The following is a 19,072-nucleotide window of genomic DNA, read 5'->3' on the forward strand; positions in this document are numbered from 1 at the left end:
CAAGTTGTTGCTGCAGTATTTGAAATTGGGAATTGGGAATCGAATCAGCGGAGCACGAACACTTCTCTTCTCTTTCCCTTCTGATCTCTCTTCGCTTCTGGCTAAGTCACGAATAGGTGTCCCCTTGCATACAGGGTGCTCGCTGGCAGTAGGTGGCATCTATCTAGATATTGTGATTACTAGGTACCTAGTCATCAATCAAATGGGGTGAATGGATGTGATTGAATCATGTGCTTTATGTAGGTACCTGTACCCGAGAGTACCTTGGACTAACGCGTCCGATTGTTATTTATGATTTCTTTCTGTTCCTTTCCGTGTCCCTAGCCTTGACCCGACAAGGCAAACCGCCTTCCATCGGCAGTGTAAGACTATTAGCACTGACCCTCTCTTTCAACACGGTCTTTTTGTGCGTTGTTTCAGCCGCTGTTGTCATAGACGCCGTCGCACTCGCAGTCGCGGTTGGCGCCATCTCCTTCGAGTCCTCCGTGTCAACCACCTCCTCCTCAAACTCCCACTCGGAACACAATCTAACCAAAACCCAAGCAGCCATGACCTCCGCCATCTTCTTGCCCAGACAAGCGCGCGGCCCACCATTGAACACGGGGAACTCAAATGCCGATTTGGGCACGAGCTTACCGTGGCCGTCGAGCCATCGCTCGGGACGGAATAAATGTGCATCATGGCCGAATGTGTCGACGGACCTGTTCATAGCGTAGATGCACCAGACGACAATGGCGCCAGCGGGCAAGAATGTCCCGTCGGGAAGAGTGACAGGTTCGGATGTTTGTTTCAGTTCAAATGGGACAGGTGGGTATAAGCGGAGAGATTCGTAGAATATTGCCATGGTATAGGGCAGAGATGTCGGTTGGAGAGATGAGATGGTGATTTGATCGTGAGTGGACCGGGTACTGGGATCTCTGGCATTATCTTTCTCATTGTCAATGTCGTCGTCGTCATCACCAACGATTTTGTCGGTGTTGGTAGAGCTAGAGCCAAAAGCGGGATCAGTATCGGGATCGCGACCTTGAGATTTGGAATTATTGGTGTCAATGTCAAACTTGAACTTCGCCTCGATCTCGTCCCGTACCCGTTTCAAAGCTTCCGGATGTCTCGTCAGCGCATAGAACGTCCAAGTCAACGACTGGGCCGTGGTGTCTCTCCCGGCAGACAAGAAATTCAAAGCGGCGTCAGCGACCACTTGAGGTTGAGCAAAGGCTTCGATCAGCGAATCGATCAGACTTCCAAACATTGAGCTGTCGTCAATTAGGGTCTCGTCGTCGGTCACAAGACTTTCAAAGGCGGCGCGGGACCGGCGTTTACGTGCATTGGCGACGATTTGGCGGCCGAAGCGTTTGACTTCTGCTAACGAAGCGCGAAGTTCGGTTCCACCCCAGAAGAACTCGGTGAGTCGCCATAGTGGGTTTTGGAACCGGAGCCCGATTCTGTCGGATGCGTGGTCGAAGGCTTTGCTGAATGGTGAGGAGGCGGATATTTCCATCTATAGGGTATCAAAGTTAGAAGATTGTTAGATGTGGTATGGGAGAGGAAGGATTGTGTATGATAAGAGATGGTGGAAGCGAAAGGGGTAACGCATACATCGTAAGCCATATGTCCCACCACGGTAGTAGTCAGGTCCAGAAAGATTTTTTGTAGGTCAATCACGGATCCATCCTTGGCTGCTTGAAGCAATTGCTTCCGTGTGTTGTCCTCGTAGATTTCGGGCAGGACTTCTTCGATCAGAATGTCCAGATTGGCGCCGCTGAAGAATTTCAACCCTGCTTTGCGCTGAGTGCGCCATAGGTCTCCGGTGGCGTTGATGATGCCATACCCTTAAAGTTCATTGTCCCTGTCAATATAGGTGTCGTGAAGGGATATGGATGGGATAGGAGGTGAAGCAACATACCGAAAAGATCCCATGATCGCTCTCGGAAAAAATCCCCCTTGGTGATTGACGCTTCGTTCTTGAGCACGAATTCGAGGTTCTCGGCACTATTGATCACCACGCCCGGTGGGAGTGATGGAACAGAGATCTGGAACGTTTCCTTGCCGAATCGCTGTTGGCACTTTACGAACCAGTCGAATAGGACGTGGCGAGGCTTTAGGAAGTGGATGGCGTTTCCCAGTATCGGTAGCGTGTCCGGAGGACGCCTGATAGGATAGCATTGGATGTTAGGGGAGTTCAGGGAGTAGATGTTGAGGGCGCAAGTAGTAATGGTCATTCGGTGGCTTGAACTTACCTGAGTCTTTGGCCATTGCAATGGATCTTGGGTTTTCTTGTCGTGTACCACAGGACCAAGATACAAAGAATTGCCGCGGCGAGAGTGGTCCAGATCATGCTGATTCTCGATCTGGGCCGCTGGCCGGATAGCCTTACAGAGGAGGACAATACTCTGCAGAGCGATGCTGAGTGCTTCTTCGCTGCTTACCACTGTTCAAGCCATGTCTCCAATTGTTCTTTCGGCGGAGTTGCGAGCCCGATGAGGCCTGTGGATAGCCTAGTAGAGCATTTCAAGTTGCGGTTGCTAAAAAGATAGAGCAGCTGGCGGCGTACATAGAGGACATTAAATCGGTTTAGCCTTTGTGAGCAGGCCGTGGAGATCTGGCGAGCGAGACACAAGGCGAAGGGTTGTTAAAGACGTAAAAGTGTTAGAATAAATATATAACAACTCCTGGTTCAAGTCCAAGTCGTCTTGCTTCTGGCTGAACAGATGAACCTCGAGCCATGCCGCTTTAAACATTGTTCAACCAGCCTTGTGACTTTGATGCTCCATCATCATGTCTTATTATACTCCTTACCAGGTACTATATGCTTTAGCTGAGCAACTTAAGAAGGATGGCTTGCACAGGATCCTAGACTGTTGCGCGGGTGCAACGATAGACTGGCACAGTTTGATAGCACAGATTCACGCCATGCCCCTCGATGACCATTACGACGTTGGTAGCATCGTAGACAGCACGTTCTCTACTATTCGTGTTCATTCCTACCTGGGTACATACCTACCTACCTCTACATAATTCGTTTAACGTGTCAGATTACATGAGATCTAATCCTGTGCTTGTTGACTGCGCTCCCTCGTTGTGGTGGCTGAAGCCCCAAACGACGGTGGAGCATCAGTGGCAGTGGCAGTGTTCTAGCACTCAGGCTGGCTGGCAGCGCCTGTGCTTGTGGCGGACAGTGATCGTCATGTACCAGTAGCACATTGTTTGTGTCCTTGCAAACCCCCATCATCGCAGTAGAGTCTTGGTCAGATAAGTATCGGTGCCCAGTCGTGCAACTTACCAAACGTTGCAGATTCACCAGCACTGCTGCAGGCTTCTTGTCGATCTACTCCTCGATGGATGCTGCTGCATCATGTTTCTTCATACGAGGCTTTTGTCCCTAGACAGCTTTTCCAGCTCCGTAGCATTGCTGCTGTGGTGGTGAGGCCACGTACTGTACGCAGACGTGCAAAGGAGCCCTCGGGCAGAAAGAACACAAGGGTGGCAGCGCTCCCGTGAGCGCTGTCATCGATAGGCTTGGGAGGCTTCCTCACCCCTGAGCTTCCGGGAAAGAGAACCATGCATTGGTTTCGATTGCTGATGGCGAGGACTCTGGCCGGAGACCCCTCCAAAGGCCTTGCATGAGTGGATTGCGGTCAGGATGTGGCATTCTGGCCGGTGGGTGCAGTGGTGCCTGGCCTGCCGTTCATCCCCAGGCCAATAGGCGATTGACTGCCCAGGCGGTTAAAGCAAGCCATATCCTGGCCTTTTGGGCCCCGATGCGAGCTGCGGAGACGGAACTTCGAAGCCCGTAGCACGCCCGTAAGTAACTTGTCTTAGGGGCCAATAACGGGGCGCTATAGCGTCTGGGGTGAGATCTTGTAGTCCTGCCAGTGTGCCTTGCCGATTGTCACACATCATCCTCCCTTCGAATTTAGTTTTGACCTCTTGCGCCCGCTCTACCCTTTTCAGTGTCGAAAATCAATTGTCTAGCCATGGTTTGGTAAGAACTAGTTGCCGTTCATTTCCAGCCTAAAATTGAAACTTTGGGGTGTTTATGGGTGGCACAAATGCAACACCGGCGCTGAAATCCTGCCTGGAAGCCCGCCCAAAGCACCTTCGAAGATCTCGATGAGATAATCTGCGAGCGCAGGTAAAAGAACCCCTCGGCTCCATCTACCACTTCTGCTAGCATCAAAATTGACACGATCTGCCATCCGTCAGTGTGGCTCCAGACTGCGAGGCCTGCCAATCCGTGCCTGGAGAGATGCCAATTCTGACCACGGATTCCCACCCATTCCCACCCACCGCACGGCAACGGCACCTCCGTCATCCTATTCTGCCAACCTTCCAAGTTTCCAACATCGAGTTCTGCACGGTCGCACAATCCAATCTACCTTGGTTGCACTTGAAGTTCGCGACAAACATGACGGGTTCGAAAAGAACTCGCATGATCGAACGATAGATTGTGTTCATGGCGACGCTCAACCGCCGAGCCTTGATATTTACAATCTCCGGCCTGGCTACATGTGTACTTTTGACATGGTACCTGTTATCGGGCCATGAAAGACCACCGTTGCCCGCAGTGCCCCATGGTTTCGGCCCGCCAAGGCCATCAACATGGGATTACAGAAGAGATGCGAATAACCTGAGGCTCGATTTGCGACAATGCGAGCAGGCTTTTCCGGGGCTGTTTGAGGAAGTCGAAAGGCCTCTGGCAGACAGAAGAAATTCATCCATCACTCTTGAGGAGCTGGACTCGGTTCCAAGACAAAATGGATATGTTCGCGGCATGATTTATGACCAACAGGTATGCAACCCCCCTTGGATTGAGTATCTACTGTTCCCGCGTTCAGTCGCTGATACATCGGCCTATCTATTCTACAGCTCTATGTGATCGAAAAAACAGGCGGCATCTATTCACGCGAACTTGCGACACTCCATGCCTTGCACCGGGCGATTATCTCGGCCCCCGAACCTTTGCCAAACATCGAATTCGTGTTCAACAGCGACGATCGCATTCCGTCAGTGGCCATTTGGGGTTATGCCAGACGGGAGCAAGACACCAAGATCTGGCTGATTCCTGATTTTGGCTACTGGTCATGGCCCGAGACCAAAGTTGGGACCATGCGAGAGGTGCAGATGAAAGCCGTGGAGACCGAACAGGACGATGGCTGGTCATGGTCGTCAAAGGTACCCAAGCTGCTCTGGCGAGGCGCCACGATGGGCCTGGAGTTACGGGAGAATTTCCTCAAAGCCGCAGCGGACCAACCTTGGGCCGATGTCAAGGCTCTGGAATGGAAGAACAAGGAGTCAATGGCCCATGACCTCAAGTCTATGCCTGAGCACTGCCAGTACAAATACCTGGCCCATACCGAAGGCAATTCTTACTCGGGACGATTGAAGTATCTTCAGAGTTGTAAGTCGGTCGTGGTTGCGCACAAAATGGACTGGATCCAACATCACCACCCTCTGATGCGATCGGACGGGCCAGACAAAAATTACGTCCAAGTCGAGCGCAGCTATGAGGATCTCCCGGAGAAGATGGCATGGCTTCAAGCGCATGACAGGGACGCCGAGAGAATCGCTTCAAACAGTGTGCAAACATTCCGCGACCGCTATCTGACTCCTGCTGCTGAGGCCTGTTACTGGCGAAGACTGATCCATGGCTGGTCCATGGTGAGTTTTGTGCCGGAATTTTATGAAATTGTGGATGGCAAGAAGAAATGGAGGGGCCTTCCTGTCGAGTCGTTCTTCTTGGAACGAAGATTGGAATGGGATCCTTATTGATTAGAGACCCAGAGGATTTCTGGGTATATATCACGAGGGTTACGGCCTAGGTCATCACGCATGTACCAAATACCATACTACAATGCTAGTAGTCACTCAACTGTAGAAGAGGGTTTGATCAACGTCTTTACCTATCACCAATACCAGTAATGCTAGTGGGATACGAGGACCCCCAGAGGCGCCGGGTTGATGCCTGAGGGCATTACTCAACCCAAAGCAGCGATGGTGGTAGTAAAGCAACGCCGCTGCCATGGTATGTCGAGCTTCACTCTTGGTGGCAGTGTCAGGACCGTGACCAGGACGATGACGATGATTGCAGGCCAGGTCAGACAGTCTACCGACAGCATGATTCGTGGGAATTGCGTCCCTGGACTTGAAGACGCCGGCCTCAAGTTAGCCGCATTACACAATCCGCCAACTGGAGGTCAGGGCAGGACACCTCACCTGCTCCCGGTACCTTTTAGGCACCTAGACAGCGGCTGTTAGAGGTCAGCTTACTGATTAGGCACCTTCCAATGGGCACCTAGTAGGGCCGAGGGGCATGCCACCGGCATCATTATTGATTGAAGCTCTACCTAGACCCCCAACTAGCTGATCCCTGTATCGCCACGACCTGCATTGATTGACACCTTCTCTTCCGGAACAATGCACACGACCTACCCAACTACTATCAAGCATCTCACTCTCCTATCTTTACTCTCACTCACACTCGTTCACATTGTCCAGAAGCCTCCTATATCTGCTATTCTGTCTCTCGTTTCGACTTTCTCATTACGACTCGTGCCTTGATTGTTGGTTTCACAGGTGTTTCACAACCAGAAAAGTGATGCTGCGACCGCCACAGTGCTAGTAATCACAACGTCATCACTTGGAAAAACTGTTGGGCCCCATCCCAGCCTCGGTTCTGCCAGACGACATACCAGAAGTCAAGTCGAACGCGACCGACCGTGCCAGTGTCATTGCCAGTGCCATTGCTGGCTTGTCGCTGTCGTCTACATTTTTGTGTCTTCAATTCAAATGTCGCCGTCGACAGTCCGAGTCGGCAGTAACAACAAGGTCACCCCGCCATACCAAAGACCAAACCTCTACATCCACGGCATTGGGGTGGAATACCCTCCTTATGAAATCAAGCCTGACCAATTGGCCACTTTGGCCAGACGGTTCTACCCCAGTTCACCGGCGTAAGTTTCCTACTGTACAATCCGAAAGGAAACCCACATGTTCTGACTTTTGTTCTCTTATAGTCTCGACAAAGTGCTAACCATCAACGAGTACACGGGGATCGACTCTCGTTCGGCGATTGGAAATATCGACCACCCCATCGCCAATGCGCCCGAGGCGCCCACGATCGCTCAGTTGTGTGATGTTTTTCTCGACCATGGCGTCAAGTTGTCGGTGGCGGCATGTCGCAAGGCCCTGGATCAATGGGGAGGAGATTTGTCTGAAATCACGCATGTTGTCGCCACCACCTGTACTAACTCGGCCAATCCGGGCTATGACCATTACGTCGTCAAGGAGCTTGGTCTCAACCAGAGTATAGAGAAGGTACTGCTGCATGGCGTGGGGTGTTCTGGCGGTTTGGCGGCTCTGAGGACGGCCGCAAATATCGCTCTCGGCTCGAGTTTCAGACGGAAACCTGCCAGGATTCTGGTCGTGGCGTGTGAGATTTCGAGTACGTTGGTGCGCTCTGAGTTGGACTCTATCCATGAGAACCAGGAGGTGAGGATTGGGGTGACCTTGTTCAGTGACTGTGCGTCAGCGGTGGTGTTGGGCAACGGGTTTAGTGATCGGTTTGATGAAGAGCCCCTTTTGGAACTTTTGGGTTGGGATCACAGAATCATTGAGAATACTGAAAAGGATTTGGGCTTTGATGTGGATCCTCTAGGTAAGCCAAGCCACCTTATGAGCGGGAGGTTCTTGGGTCATTGACTTTGTTGTTGTAGGCTGGAAGGTCGTCTTGACCCAGAGGGTCCCGAAACTGGCGGCCGCCGCTGTGCCAGCCATGTTTGATGACTTGGTCGCGTCCATACCTGAGCTGGTGGACGCGAGCAAGTTCAAGGCTTCCGAGTACGACTGGGCCCTTCATCCGGGCGGTTCCACCGTCATCACAGGGGTCGAAAAGACCATGCATCTGACGCCCGAGCATCTGAGGGCCAGTTATGAGATATATATCACCCACGGAAACAGTTCTAGCGCCACCATCTTCAGTGTCTTGAACAGGCTGCTGGAGGGCGATACGACGGATCACATTGTTGGGTGTGCTTTTGGCCCTGGGATTGCCGTCGAGATGATGATGTTCAAGAGAAGTGGCAAAGAGTCGGGCTCTGGGACAGAGAGTCCCACGGAGACATTGGTAGCAGAAGACGTGGATTGATTTTTGTTTTTGGATGGATGTTGAAAGACCCAAGTCACGATGTGAAATGGATTCATGGAGGGATTGTATAAACCGCAACGAAGAAGTGATGCAGCAGCGCAGCGCAACATAGTGCGTGTACCACCAGATAGAGAAATGCCTCTGACAGAAAGAGTGGTTGTTGCATCTTGGCCTGTTTCTTTAGTCTGGCCACCGATCGGGTCGCGGGCGCAATATGATAGACAGCCAGTGCTCCCGCAACTCGGCCTGAAATGTCATCTAGAGGTTGAGCAATATACACCATGGCCACCAGGATAGAGCTCAGCAGCAGCACTGCATATTGGCGGATAATGGCGTGCGCATGAGGTGTCTCTTGTCCGAGTTGGCGGGAGGGAAAGAAAAAGAAGTTCAAGAGTGCTGGGACTTCGATCACGACGTGGAGAAGGAATCCGGCATTGTAGAGCACCATCTCGAGATAATAGGTGTATGTCTAAAGCGATCTCTGAGCAGATGTTTGTGAGCTAATAACATATCTTACGGTATCTGTATCCGGCCAGAAGCGAGGTGTGTTCTGATGAATATATATTCCCGAGTATAAAATACCCCCGGCCAATGTTCAGTGTTTCCGAGTCCATTGGCCGCATTATTTAATAATGTATTTTCCGCGCATCCATGTATGACGTGCATCACGATTCCACTCCAACCACAACATTGATATATTTTGGCCGAATCACCTTATTCTTCAGGGGTCTCTTGCGGCTGTCCTACAATTTGAACAACATGATAATACCCTGCTGACATTTCAAGTCCTGGCACGGGGACGAAGGAGGAACTCGCGGCGCTAAAATGAGTTCGAAAGTCTGGCTCCCTCGACGGCACTACTTCGAAGTCAACGATCAGCCATGGTACGTACAGTAAATCCAATCCCATAAGAGAGAATTCCCATCTTTCTCTATCCGCTGTACATCCCACAAGAAGAATTGAGTTCCTCCTCGCTCCGAACAGGTGCAAGTACTTACCACATACCTTCTATGTAGGTTTCCGCAAATACTCCGAGAAAAAGTCCAAGACTATCTCACCTTAGGCTGGATCAACCGGTTCCCGATCTTGCAACCCACCTCCCCAGCGGCGCTGGTATCTCGAGTCCTATCGACAGTGCTTGGGTCCCGCGTTTCAGATTATGTGTATGTCGACTTCGCCTCGGGCGCAGGCGGGCCGACGCCGTACATCGAGCAACACTTGAACGAGGAACTGCGCAAGCAGGGCAAAGAGGACGTCAAATTCGTGCTCACCGACATTAGTCCGCATGTGAATGCCTGGGAGGCCATTGCAAAGAAGAGCGATAATATCACCTACGTCCCGTACAGTGTGGACGCGACCAATGCCCCGCCGGCAGAGGAGCTGTTGAAACATGTCCCTGGCGCTGGCGTGCAGGGAAAGAAGGTCAAGATCATGCGCCTGTTCAGTCTGGCTTTCCATCACTTTGATGACGAGCTGGCGGCCAAAGTGCTGGAGAATACTGTGGAGACTGCAGATGGATTTTGGTAAGTGTTCAACACTGTTCAGCAGGCAAGGCGGAGATGAGTTGTAATGAGGAAGAGAAGAATAAGAGTCGATCTTGGACTAATATGTCTGTTGTAGTATTTTCGAACTTCAGTCACGACATCTCAGCTCGTTTCTGCTGGTCAGCTTGCTTTGGCCGCTCGCCATGCTCATCACCCCGTTCTACTTCTGGAACTCGCCGGGACATCTCTTCTTTACTTACCTTGTGCCTGTTGTTCCCTTTATCTGGGTCTATGATGGATATATCTCGTGTCTGAGGACGAGGACGCCGGATGAGGTGTATGCTCTTCTTCGCAGTCGAGTTTCCAGCGATAATCTTGCCGGCTGGAAGTTTAAGAGTGGTCAGGTCAATCATACTTGGCCTATTGGCTGGTTGCATTGGATCATTTGCTACAAGGACGAGGATGCGAACGAATGATGTGTCGCGGCAGTACAGTGCAGCTTTTAGCAATATAAGGTGTCCGAGACTGGCAGCTGGAGTTACAGCCGAATAGGTGAAGGAGGCCATGGATTACTTCAAGTTGGACCCCTTTTCCCTGGCCTGAAGGGTCACCTATCTCGACACATTCATTCTTCGTACACGACACAGCGAGAGAGCTTGCTCAAAACGAGACGGGATCCATATCCAACACGTCCAGCGAGCCCAGACCCGGACGCTTAGTAAGAACCCCGTCTTCATTCTACTTCCGAGGCCGTTCAGAGCGTTCTACTACTGGTAAGAAGAACAGAAGGCTTCTTGCGTAACGGCCAAACAAGCCTGACATTGTCTGAGAAAATCTCGTGGATTGTCGACATATATATGCTGCCAACATTTCACAGGTACTTTCCCCGGCTACCCGCCAAGTATACTATGCATACCAGCTCCAGTTAGTTGCAAATAAACCGAACTTGGAGTTCAGGGACGAAGATTGGCGATGGATGGCCGAGGCAGCCGGCTTGAGTGAGATCGCAAATCCCATCCACATTGCTCCCCACCCAATAATGTGGGATGTAATATTCGGCATTGGGGTCAACCACGAGTTGAATTTCAGGTTTTGAAACGGCAGACTGCATCGCTACGCAATTGAACTTCCACCTCTTTACGTGTATATCGGTTTGCTGGTTACGCCACAATGGCTGCAGATGTCATTTCCAGCGTACAGGGATCGAAGCCTGCCATAGGCATCGGACATCTGAACCGAGCGTTGGTCGATAAATGTCGGCGTCATGATCATTGTCTGAGCCGGCCCGCTTTCTCCGCAAAAAGGAAAAGAAATGTCCGGCTGTCTGACGGATCTCGAGTTCGGCGACATGGGGCAGTCGGGGTTTAAGATTAGCGGGCAACTCCCCGTGGCTGGTTATATATCATTATTGTCAGACTGATTCGCTGGTGCCCAACTTGGACCTTCGCACCCACTGCCAGTGCACGAATACGGTGTCATTGACATTCAGCCACAAGCCACAGCTTCTTAAGCTGGCCAGGACGCCATACCTGAGTGCTGAATAGACCATATCCCAGCTGCTACGAAATCATACACATAAGAACCCCTGACGGCCCTGTCGGACCTTATCCCTGCCGCTTCCTTGACAGTCTTGACAGGTACAGAGTGTCTATTTTTCGTTGCTGTCGACAGACTCGAGTACTAGGATGGCTTCAGCTGCGGCGTCACTGCACGCGGCCTCGGGCAATGACCGCTTCAATGAGGAGGCGGCCAACTGGGACAAGAATCCATTCGTCCATGAAGCTAGCAAAGAAGCATTGAAGGCGATCGTATCCAGGTTCCCGGCTCTGAACCTTCCACCGGCTCCCGACAAAGCTTTAGATGTGCTGGAACTCGGCTGTGGCACCGGTCTGCTGTCATGTATGATGGCTCCCTACGCCAAACGGATTGTGGCCGTCGATGCCGCACCGGGCATGATTGAGGTGCTCAAGAAGAAATTGCAACAGCCGGACGCGCCGCGCAACATCGTGCCAGTGGCTTGTTTGCTGGAGGACCCGGAGGACAAGCACCTCCCTCCTGCCGACGAGAACAATCCCGATGGACCAAGGCTGAAGTTCGACCTTGTCACCTCACATTTGGTTCTGCACCACATCCCGGACCTCAGGGGTGTCTTAACCACGATGCTGGGATGTCTCAAGGACGGCGGGAGTCTCGCCTTGACCGACTTCGAGGACTGTGGACCCGGAAGCAGTCGATTCCACCCGCGTTCCAAAATGGCCGGAGTGGAAAGACATGGCATCAATGCTCAAGCCGTCGAGACCATGATGAACGAAATCGGCTTTGTCAACGTGCGTGTCGAGCGGGCCTTCAGTATGGACAAGCGGGTGGAAAAGTACGACGGGGAATTTGGCGACGTTCCTGGCGCGCCTATCAAGTCGGATCAAGGCGAGATCAAAAGCTTTCCTTTCCTGGTTATCATGGGCCAAAGGAGGTATTGTGGATGAGTTGTCGATGGTCAAATATCATGATCAGCACGGAGACAGCGGTAGGGCGGTCTAGGTCGTCTCTTGGAACATGCCTGGGGCTCTGCGATTTGGCACTTTGCTATTTTGGAGGCCGGTGGCGGAAAGCAGAGTGGTAGGCGTACTGTGTACGGCGGTTGTATGGGCAGTGTGTCTGGTGGCCTGAAAGGGTGGAGGCAGCCGTTGCCCTGAGCGCCGCGGTCTAGTTGATGGGTTTACAGCACAGACGTTGACGTTTTAGCTCAGTCCTTGGTTGGTTATAGTTGTCGGTCTCGCGTTGTCGGTCTGCTGGTAGAACATACATGCTGAATAAGGTAACCTATTGAGTGCAGACACTGTCTCACGAGCCAAGTCCATACCAATTGGGCCAGATTGTGGTAGAGATGTGTGTCAAATGTTGATGCCACGAGAGCTGGAAGTCGGGTCCAAGTTGATGCCGAGGCAGCCAGGTGGAAACAAGGACAAGGATGCCGATGATTGGCCTGCGCTCAGTCTTCGGGGCGGAACTACTTTGATCCAGACCAGCCTGATGATGCTCCAAGTTGTTGTCAATGTTGACTTCTTTCCACTTTTGCCAGACTTCAACCTCCCTTCTTCGATGCTACCACCGTTTTCCTGCCAAACCCACCTCTGAGAAGTATATACAGCCGCATGGCCAGTGTAATGCCTTCAAGCGTCATGAAAGAACATGGAAGCCGTCCAGAACGCACTTACATCATGCCACGTCCTCCGCTTATGTGGCTGCTGTCCAAGCGGACTGATCTGTGCGTCTGTCACTATATGTTTTTTTCCACACCCAGCTCCGCCCTAAATCGTATTGCTATAGCCACCCGCAAAGACCAGGTGAGCTTGTTTGGGGTGTCTCTCGTCCAATCCTGTGGGATATTCAGCAGCTGGTTTGTTTAGACCATGTGACAGATCCGAGTTTATGTTTTTCTATCGAGGTGAGGCTTCGTTTCCTGGATCATTCTGTGCTGTGTCATGAAATGCATACTGTGCACCGGTGCCCGATATCACAGTGTCTCTCGTTAACTTGTCGGAATTTTGAGTTTTGCGATCTATATACTCCCAGAGTTGGAGCCGTCCATCCGCGCATCTCGTGGTTGTTGATATAGTTATCTTCAATCCCTTTGCCTGACACGCAGGAAGCCCGGCCGGGGATTGTTCCCTGCTCGCAGTATACCGGGCGGCCATTACTTCCCCAGGATAACTCGCCAAAACACCCAACTTGCATCAGAGCGATGTCAGGAGGATGGGGGGTTTCTCATCAGCCTCCGCGACGGCGATTGCACTAGTGGTGTTGGCTGGATGTTGTGTTCTGGTCCGGCTACTGATTCGCATTGCTTTCGTCCATCATGTCGGACCGGATGACTATCTGATTACGCTCGCCTGGGCTGCCTCCATGGCCTTGGCCGTGGTCACAGGTCAACGTACGTACCGGACAAGATATATCAACCTCAAGCCTCTCGCTTACCTTTCGTCACAGAGAACCATCACGTTTCGTCAGCCGACCAATCCGAAGAGCAGCAAGTTCGACTGGCTACTCTGCTTCGACAGCTGTGGTCGTCAAACATGACTTACAGTCTTGCGGTTCTGCTGCTCAAGGACTCGTTGTTGTTTCAATACCTTCGCTTCTCCATTGATGTCGGTTACCGTCGCGCATGTTGGGCCATGGGGGCAATCATCACCATCTACGGCGTTTCTGCCTTTTTCGTCAGCATTTTTTCATGTCAACCTATCGCGTACAGCTGGAACAGCAACATCCACGGCGGCAAGTGTATCGATTTCCTGGCGTTTTGGCTGTTCAATGCTTCCTTCAATTCGGCCACCGACATTATTGTCTGTGCGTTGCCTATTCCAGTGTTGAAAGCTTTACAACTCCCCAGGAAACAAATGGCCATCTTGACTTGTATATTCGTGCTTGGAGCATTGTAAGTACCACTTGTGAACAACTCCGAATTTCTGCTAATGAACGACTGTACAGTGTTTGTATTGCATCAATAATTCGATTGTTCGCCGTCTATGGCGCAACGGTCCATAATAAGGACGACCCAGCTATTACAATTTGGTCGGCCGTGGAAGTCAACCTTGGAATCATCTGTGCATGTCTGCCGTCCTTGAGACATCCAATCACACAGTTTTCCCCACGCATCCTGGCCCTGCATCACCGCCGAACAGCTCATGAGACTGGAGCTCAGTCCCACAGGAGCAACAGCAACAGCACCAGCACGACTCTGAAGTACCCGGAAGCGGTGGTAACGTGCATCGACAGGAGCCTGTCTCCAGGTGGTAGTCTTCAAAATGGAATCGAGCTTACAGCCTCCCAAGACCGGAATACAAACGCCACGGCTTCCGACGGCACCACTTCGAGGTCTTGTACTAACGGCGAGGATGACGAGGGTGGCTCTGCAGAGACGTCCCATCGGCCATTTCTCACAATGTCGGATCGAAAGGGCAGCTGGCCGACGATATCGACTGTGACCGAGTACGACGTGGAAGAAATGGACACTGACACCACGGAGGAGGATGCAAGTCTCCAACCTCAACCGCTCGCTCCTATTCCCAGAGCTCACCTACCACCATCGAGACCTCTAGGCCCACGTCCACCTGTCGTGCAGACCAAATCTCCTGGTCCGCCTCCTGTCCAGGCAGCGCCTCCGCCACCTCCGGTAGTCGTTCCGAGAAGTCAGAAACGAAGCAAATCCAAGAACAAAGGACCTTCCCGACCCGTGTTTCCACTAGCCTGTATTCCGGAGTCTAGTGCGCCCAATACGCCTGTGGACGACACTTGTCCAAACACGAGCCCGAGCACGCATGGATATGTTGGTAATGGCGAGAGAAATGGACAAGCACAGGAGAACGAGCAGATGCAACAGCAACAGGACCAGAACCAGAATCACGAGGCCAACACATCAACCGACAATTTCAAACCGAAGCAGCAACAAGAGCCAACAATCATCATCCCCCCTGCAAACCCACTTGAACAACAGTATTATAACCATTCGCAATCACAAACCGAGCCCCTTCAAGCCCCTGATTCCCCAACCTCGACATACACAAGCACCTCCATCACCACCATCAGCAGCTACAGTTACGGCAATAATAATAACAACACCAATCACAATAACAGTCACATCGCCCCATGGGTGAACCAGGAGCAGAGTTCCAACAACACCGAGAATGAGAAACGCTGTGCATGTCGCGCCAGCAAGACATACAGCTACGAGATCTTGGGAGGTCCCCAAGCCCTACGAGAGTTGCAAGAGTCAGAGTCAAATTCCACCTGTTGTCCACGACCCGTATCAGATCATCGTCGACCGACTTCACCGCTGGCGAAAATGCGGTCGTTGACGAAATCCAAGCAGCAGCCGGCATCCCCATCTCCGTCCACGCCCTCAGCATCCCCGTCAAAGCAGAGGACGACGAAACCAAGTCAATCCACAATTCAAGCTGGATCTGCTGGTGATGAACCAGTAACAGCCGAAACTGCAGGACTCGGCGTCAATCTCGGTTTCCCTGTATCATCTCCCCACCGGACCATGGGAACATATCAGCATCATCAATCCACGCCTCCAATCCAGGCTCAGACTCAGACTCAAGTTCCATCAACGGCGGGCTTTTATGACCCGGTCATCACGCATGTGAAACAGCAGCAAAAACAACAGTCAGCAGCAGGAGCAGCAGCAGCAGTAATAATCCAAGACAAATACGCCCGCGAAGAACAGCGCCGCAATCTCGAACGAGCACGTCGGAAACAACGTGAACGGGAACGTGAGGCGGAGCGACAGCGGGAGAGGGCGATGCGTCATGGTGAGTTGAGTAGTCCTACTACTACCGGTGCCGGTCTCGGTGTCGTTAGACCTCTGGGACCTAGACAGATGAGGTGAGATGTTTTTCCTTTTGGTCGGATCGAGATGAGGACCAGGTATAATGAACTGTATATATGGACATGCAAACATTTTTATACACATATACAAATGTTTCTTGTGAATCAAGAAAGTATACTATTTAAATAAATATTATCAAGTTGTGTTCGGTGGGCCCTCTTCTTCCGATACGCACGTAGGTACGCACGCGCATGCCTACAATATTACGAGCACATTGTTAAATACGGGTTACGGTGTGAATACATTTGGCAGGTGAGCTTAGGTGGTCCGGCTCAGACGTGAAGCCTAAGGTAGAGACGAAAAGGGAACTCCCAACACATCTTCGGCGAATTACAACTAGAATGGTCCAAAAGGCCAGTCTTGTCACTTTTACTACACAAGTCGTCAACCTTGGCCGATTTGGAAGTTTGTACAGTCAGACCGTAGGAGCCAAATCCACGCCCACATGTGTGGCCAAAAGTCCAAGTCCAAGTCCAAGCCCAAGCCATGTTTTGTACATCATTGGAAATGTAATGTGCCAGAAAGGTACCTAGGGAACCTGTCTGTGTCTGTGCCAAATCAAACATTGTCCTCATCATCGTCGACCTCCTCCCCAGCAACTCTGGTATATGCCATGCCGCCTGGGCCGACATTAACACTTCTCCTAAGCCGCAGCGGCACCTCGTACAGATGGGCATAGTCCACGACCTCGCCACCGAGATATCCCATGCCGTTCTTCCGTCTGCCAAAGATGGGAGCAGGATCACACCAGAAGTCCCTGCAGTTGCCGATCACGCCGCGGCTGTATGGGTTCCCAGTGCGCGACTGTAACTTGCCATGCGAGGCATCGGACGCGGTGGCCAGAAAGGCATCGAGACCCAACAGTTTCATCCACCGCGTAAGACAGCCGTCGGGACGTCGGGGAACGGGGTTGAGTCTGGTCGCGGCGGCGGCCGTGTCGTTGAGCGACGAGGTGGCTGGGGTCGCACCCTGAGTGACGGGGCCTGGCCGGTTCGGGTACTGCTGGTGAAGAGGAAGTAATGGCGGTGCGCCGCGGCCGTGAGTATGCTGCTGGACGTGTTGATGGCGCCTCATGTTTTCGTAGGTCGTCTGATTTTTGCAGATCTGCACCGTCTGCACGACAAGCAACATGGTCACCCAGACGAGCTGGAGACAGGCCCAAAATGACAGCGCCACAGTCCATGGATCGCGCAGCACAAATGAGCATAACGCCGGACTGAGGACGTTACATTGGGAAATAGCATCGTCCGGAGGCGCGGGCAGAAGCGAGAGATACGAGAGGACGAGACGGACGTACAGAATGATTCCGATCTCGAGGCTGACGATGTAGATGTAGAAGTGGCGTAGGTTGTTGTTGCCCACGCAGTTCGCGATCCACGGACAGTGGTGGTCTTGTTTGGCCACGCAGCGGTTGCAGCTGCGGCAGTGTTTCGACCGTAGAGGCCGGCGGACCATACATTGCACGCACCAGTTCAGTTCGTCGAACTTCCAGAGCGAAAATAGCTCTTGAATCACTGCCCGTTGTTGGTTGCGGGAGGCCAGTTTCGGCACAAAGCCGGGATCTTCGATCATCGAGATGAAGTAGAAGTATGCGGTGCTGGCAAAGAAGAGGAGAAAAGCCAGGTTGATGAATGGGTGTGTCGTCAAGGTTACAGGTAGAAGGGATGTCAGATAGCTGACGCCTACCCAAAACAAAGTCCCCGCAAAAATGCCGGCAAGATATGGTGTTTTGTGGATGGAGTGGTATTCGAGCGGACCCAGCATCGCAATTCGTTGCGCAAGATATTGCATCCCCAGACAAACCGCTAGGAAAATGGGGATTCCAGTGTAAATGTGGAGGCGGCTGATTATGTACAAGCCGATCGGGATGATGAAGAAGGGGTACAAGAAGAAAAATTTGGCCATTTTCGACCGATCTCGAATTAGAGCGTGGAGGTTGAGAGGCAGAGTTTTAATCTTGCCGGAAGTGTCATAGCCATGATCAGCTAGAGAGCGGTGGTATGCTCTTTTGGTATTCATTTCGTCGGCACAGACACTGGGTGTTTTGCCTTCGGTAGTCTTTGCGAACCTGTCCGCACCGTATTCAATCAACCGGTCCAGGCATGGCTTGGAGCCTTTGACAAGAGCCCAGTGCAAAGGAGTGAACCCGTTATCGTCCCTAGCGTTCACATTTGCACCCCAGCGCAAGAGTAGATCGACGCACGCCGGCCATCCTTTATATCCAGCCCACATCAAAGAGGTGTGCCCTTGGGGATCTGGTGTGTCGACAGGGATATCTTGGTGTAGGAGAAGGGTCAAGAGTAGCGCATTTCCATCGATCGTAGCCAGGTGCAGAATGTTGTATCCTTGCCCGTCTGTGAGAAGAGGGTCGGCACCGTTCTCAAGCAGAAGGTTGACAATGTAGAAATGGCATCTTTGCGACGCCCACATGACCGCAGTGGCATTAGAGTCTCCGCCTTTTGCGTTGATTTCTGCACCTTGTTCGATGAGATACTTGCAGACGGCATACTGATTGTTGATTGCAGCCCAGTGTAATGGTGTGACTCCCTGTTCATCTTTGTATTTCGCATCATATTTGCCCGACTGGAACATCTTTTGGATATACTCCAGTGCCCCTATACGGGCGCATTGCATGATATCCTCTTCTAAGGGGAGGGACGGGGGTGTCTCGCCATTCTGCACAGGCCCAAGTTCGACATCTTCGGAGGTCACCTTCGGGGAGGTTGCATTCGCCTTCGTTGCTGGAGGATTGGAAAGGTTCTGGGAGTTTGGCGACGACATTGCGACCAAAAAGACAGCCTAATGGTCGTGATCTTGTGCATGCTGTTCCTGCTCGCTGTGTCGCGGAACAGATTCTGAGTGAGATAGAGAGATGGCGAAACTGCAGAAATAGGCTCTTAGAATCCTGTTCACATCCTGGCGCTGGTCGTGCTGGCGCAGTGCATGAACACAGCCTCATCAGATCGGCTGGTCGAAGTCGTCGCATACATGCCATGCACGTGACTGTATCGCACGCCGTGAGACGCGCCAAGCCCCAGCCGAACACGTGATCTCCCT

General features: G+C 52.0%; 7 protein-coding genes across 7 annotated transcripts; 5 read left to right on the forward strand and 2 right to left on the reverse strand.

Moving 5' to 3' along the window:
• Positions 1 to 5: 5 nt before the first annotated feature.
• Positions 6 to 2,824, reverse strand: HMPREF1120_07392 (uncharacterized protein). Its single transcript, XM_009161615.1, has 4 exons — positions 2,238 to 2,824; positions 1,904 to 2,148; positions 1,597 to 1,829; positions 6 to 1,498 (listed from the first exon to the last, which is right to left on the reverse strand). Exons 1-4 carry the CDS (start codon positions 2,333 to 2,335, stop codon positions 290 to 292), a joined length of 1,785 nt encoding a protein of 594 aa, XP_009159863.1. The 5' UTR covers positions 2,336 to 2,824; the 3' UTR covers positions 6 to 289.
• A 1,629-nt stretch (positions 2,825 to 4,453) lies between these two features.
• On the forward strand, positions 4,454 to 5,769 carry HMPREF1120_07393 (uncharacterized protein; the record flags this gene model as incomplete). The annotated part of the gene is made up of 2 exons (XM_009161616.1): positions 4,454 to 4,789; positions 4,867 to 5,769. 2 exons carry the CDS (start codon positions 4,454 to 4,456, stop codon positions 5,767 to 5,769), a joined length of 1,239 nt encoding a protein of 412 aa, XP_009159864.1.
• Positions 5,770 to 6,786: 1,017 nt separating this feature from the next.
• HMPREF1120_07394 (chalcone synthase) lies at positions 6,787 to 8,143 on the forward strand (the record flags this gene model as incomplete). The annotated part of the gene is made up of 3 exons (XM_009161617.1): positions 6,787 to 6,950; positions 7,014 to 7,654; positions 7,713 to 8,143. The coding sequence occupies 3 exons, from the start codon at positions 6,787 to 6,789 to the stop codon at positions 8,141 to 8,143; spliced, it is 1,236 nt and encodes a 411-aa protein (XP_009159865.1).
• An 825-nt stretch (positions 8,144 to 8,968) lies between these two features.
• Positions 8,969 to 10,103, forward strand: HMPREF1120_07395 (uncharacterized protein; the record flags this gene model as incomplete). The annotated part of the gene is made up of 3 exons (XM_009161618.1): positions 8,969 to 9,027; positions 9,160 to 9,666; positions 9,764 to 10,103. 3 exons carry the CDS (start codon positions 8,969 to 8,971, stop codon positions 10,101 to 10,103), a joined length of 906 nt encoding a protein of 301 aa, XP_009159866.1.
• Positions 10,104 to 11,312: 1,209 nt separating this feature from the next.
• HMPREF1120_07396 (uncharacterized protein) lies at positions 11,313 to 12,110 on the forward strand (the record flags this gene model as incomplete). Its single annotated transcript, XM_009161619.1, has 1 exon — positions 11,313 to 12,110. One exon carries the CDS (start codon positions 11,313 to 11,315, stop codon positions 12,108 to 12,110), a length of 798 nt encoding a protein of 265 aa, XP_009159867.1.
• A 1,270-nt stretch (positions 12,111 to 13,380) lies between these two features.
• Positions 13,381 to 16,015, forward strand: HMPREF1120_07397 (phosphatidylserine decarboxylase; the record flags this gene model as incomplete). Its single annotated transcript, XM_009161620.1, has 3 exons — positions 13,381 to 13,558; positions 13,615 to 14,059; positions 14,113 to 16,015. 3 exons carry the CDS (start codon positions 13,381 to 13,383, stop codon positions 16,013 to 16,015), a joined length of 2,526 nt encoding a protein of 841 aa, XP_009159868.1.
• Positions 16,016 to 16,143: 128 nt separating this feature from the next.
• HMPREF1120_07398 (uncharacterized protein) lies at positions 16,144 to 19,024 on the reverse strand. The gene has a single exon (XM_009161621.1). It carries the CDS (start codon positions 18,794 to 18,796, stop codon positions 16,574 to 16,576), a length of 2,223 nt encoding a protein of 740 aa, XP_009159869.1. The 5' UTR covers positions 18,797 to 19,024; the 3' UTR covers positions 16,144 to 16,573.
• Positions 19,025 to 19,072: the final 48 nt, after the last annotated feature.

This window comes from Exophiala dermatitidis (genome assembly GCF_000230625.1).
Source record: "Exophiala dermatitidis NIH/UT8656 unplaced genomic scaffold supercont1.6, whole genome shotgun sequence".
Classification (NCBI taxonomy): Eukaryota; Fungi; Ascomycota; class Eurotiomycetes; order Chaetothyriales; family Herpotrichiellaceae; genus Exophiala; species Exophiala dermatitidis.

Bases quoted from the DNA above. Each gene is read 5' to 3' on its own strand.
- HMPREF1120_07392 (XM_009161615.1), bottom strand. From the start codon at position 2,335: ATGATCTGGACCACTCTCGCCGCGGCAATTCTTTGTATCTTGGTCCTG. The intron at 2,149-2,237 runs GTAAGTTCAAGC...CTATCCTATCAG, and splicing joins TGCAATGGCCAAAGACTCAG to GCGTCCTCCGGACACGCTAC. The intron at 1,499-1,596 runs GTATGCGTTACC...GATACCCTATAG, and splicing joins TGGGACATATGGCTTACGAT to ATGGAAATATCCGCCTCCTC.
- HMPREF1120_07398 (XM_009161621.1), bottom strand. From the start codon at position 18,796: ATGTCGTCGCCAAACTCCCAGAACCTTTCCAATCCTCCAGCAACGAAG.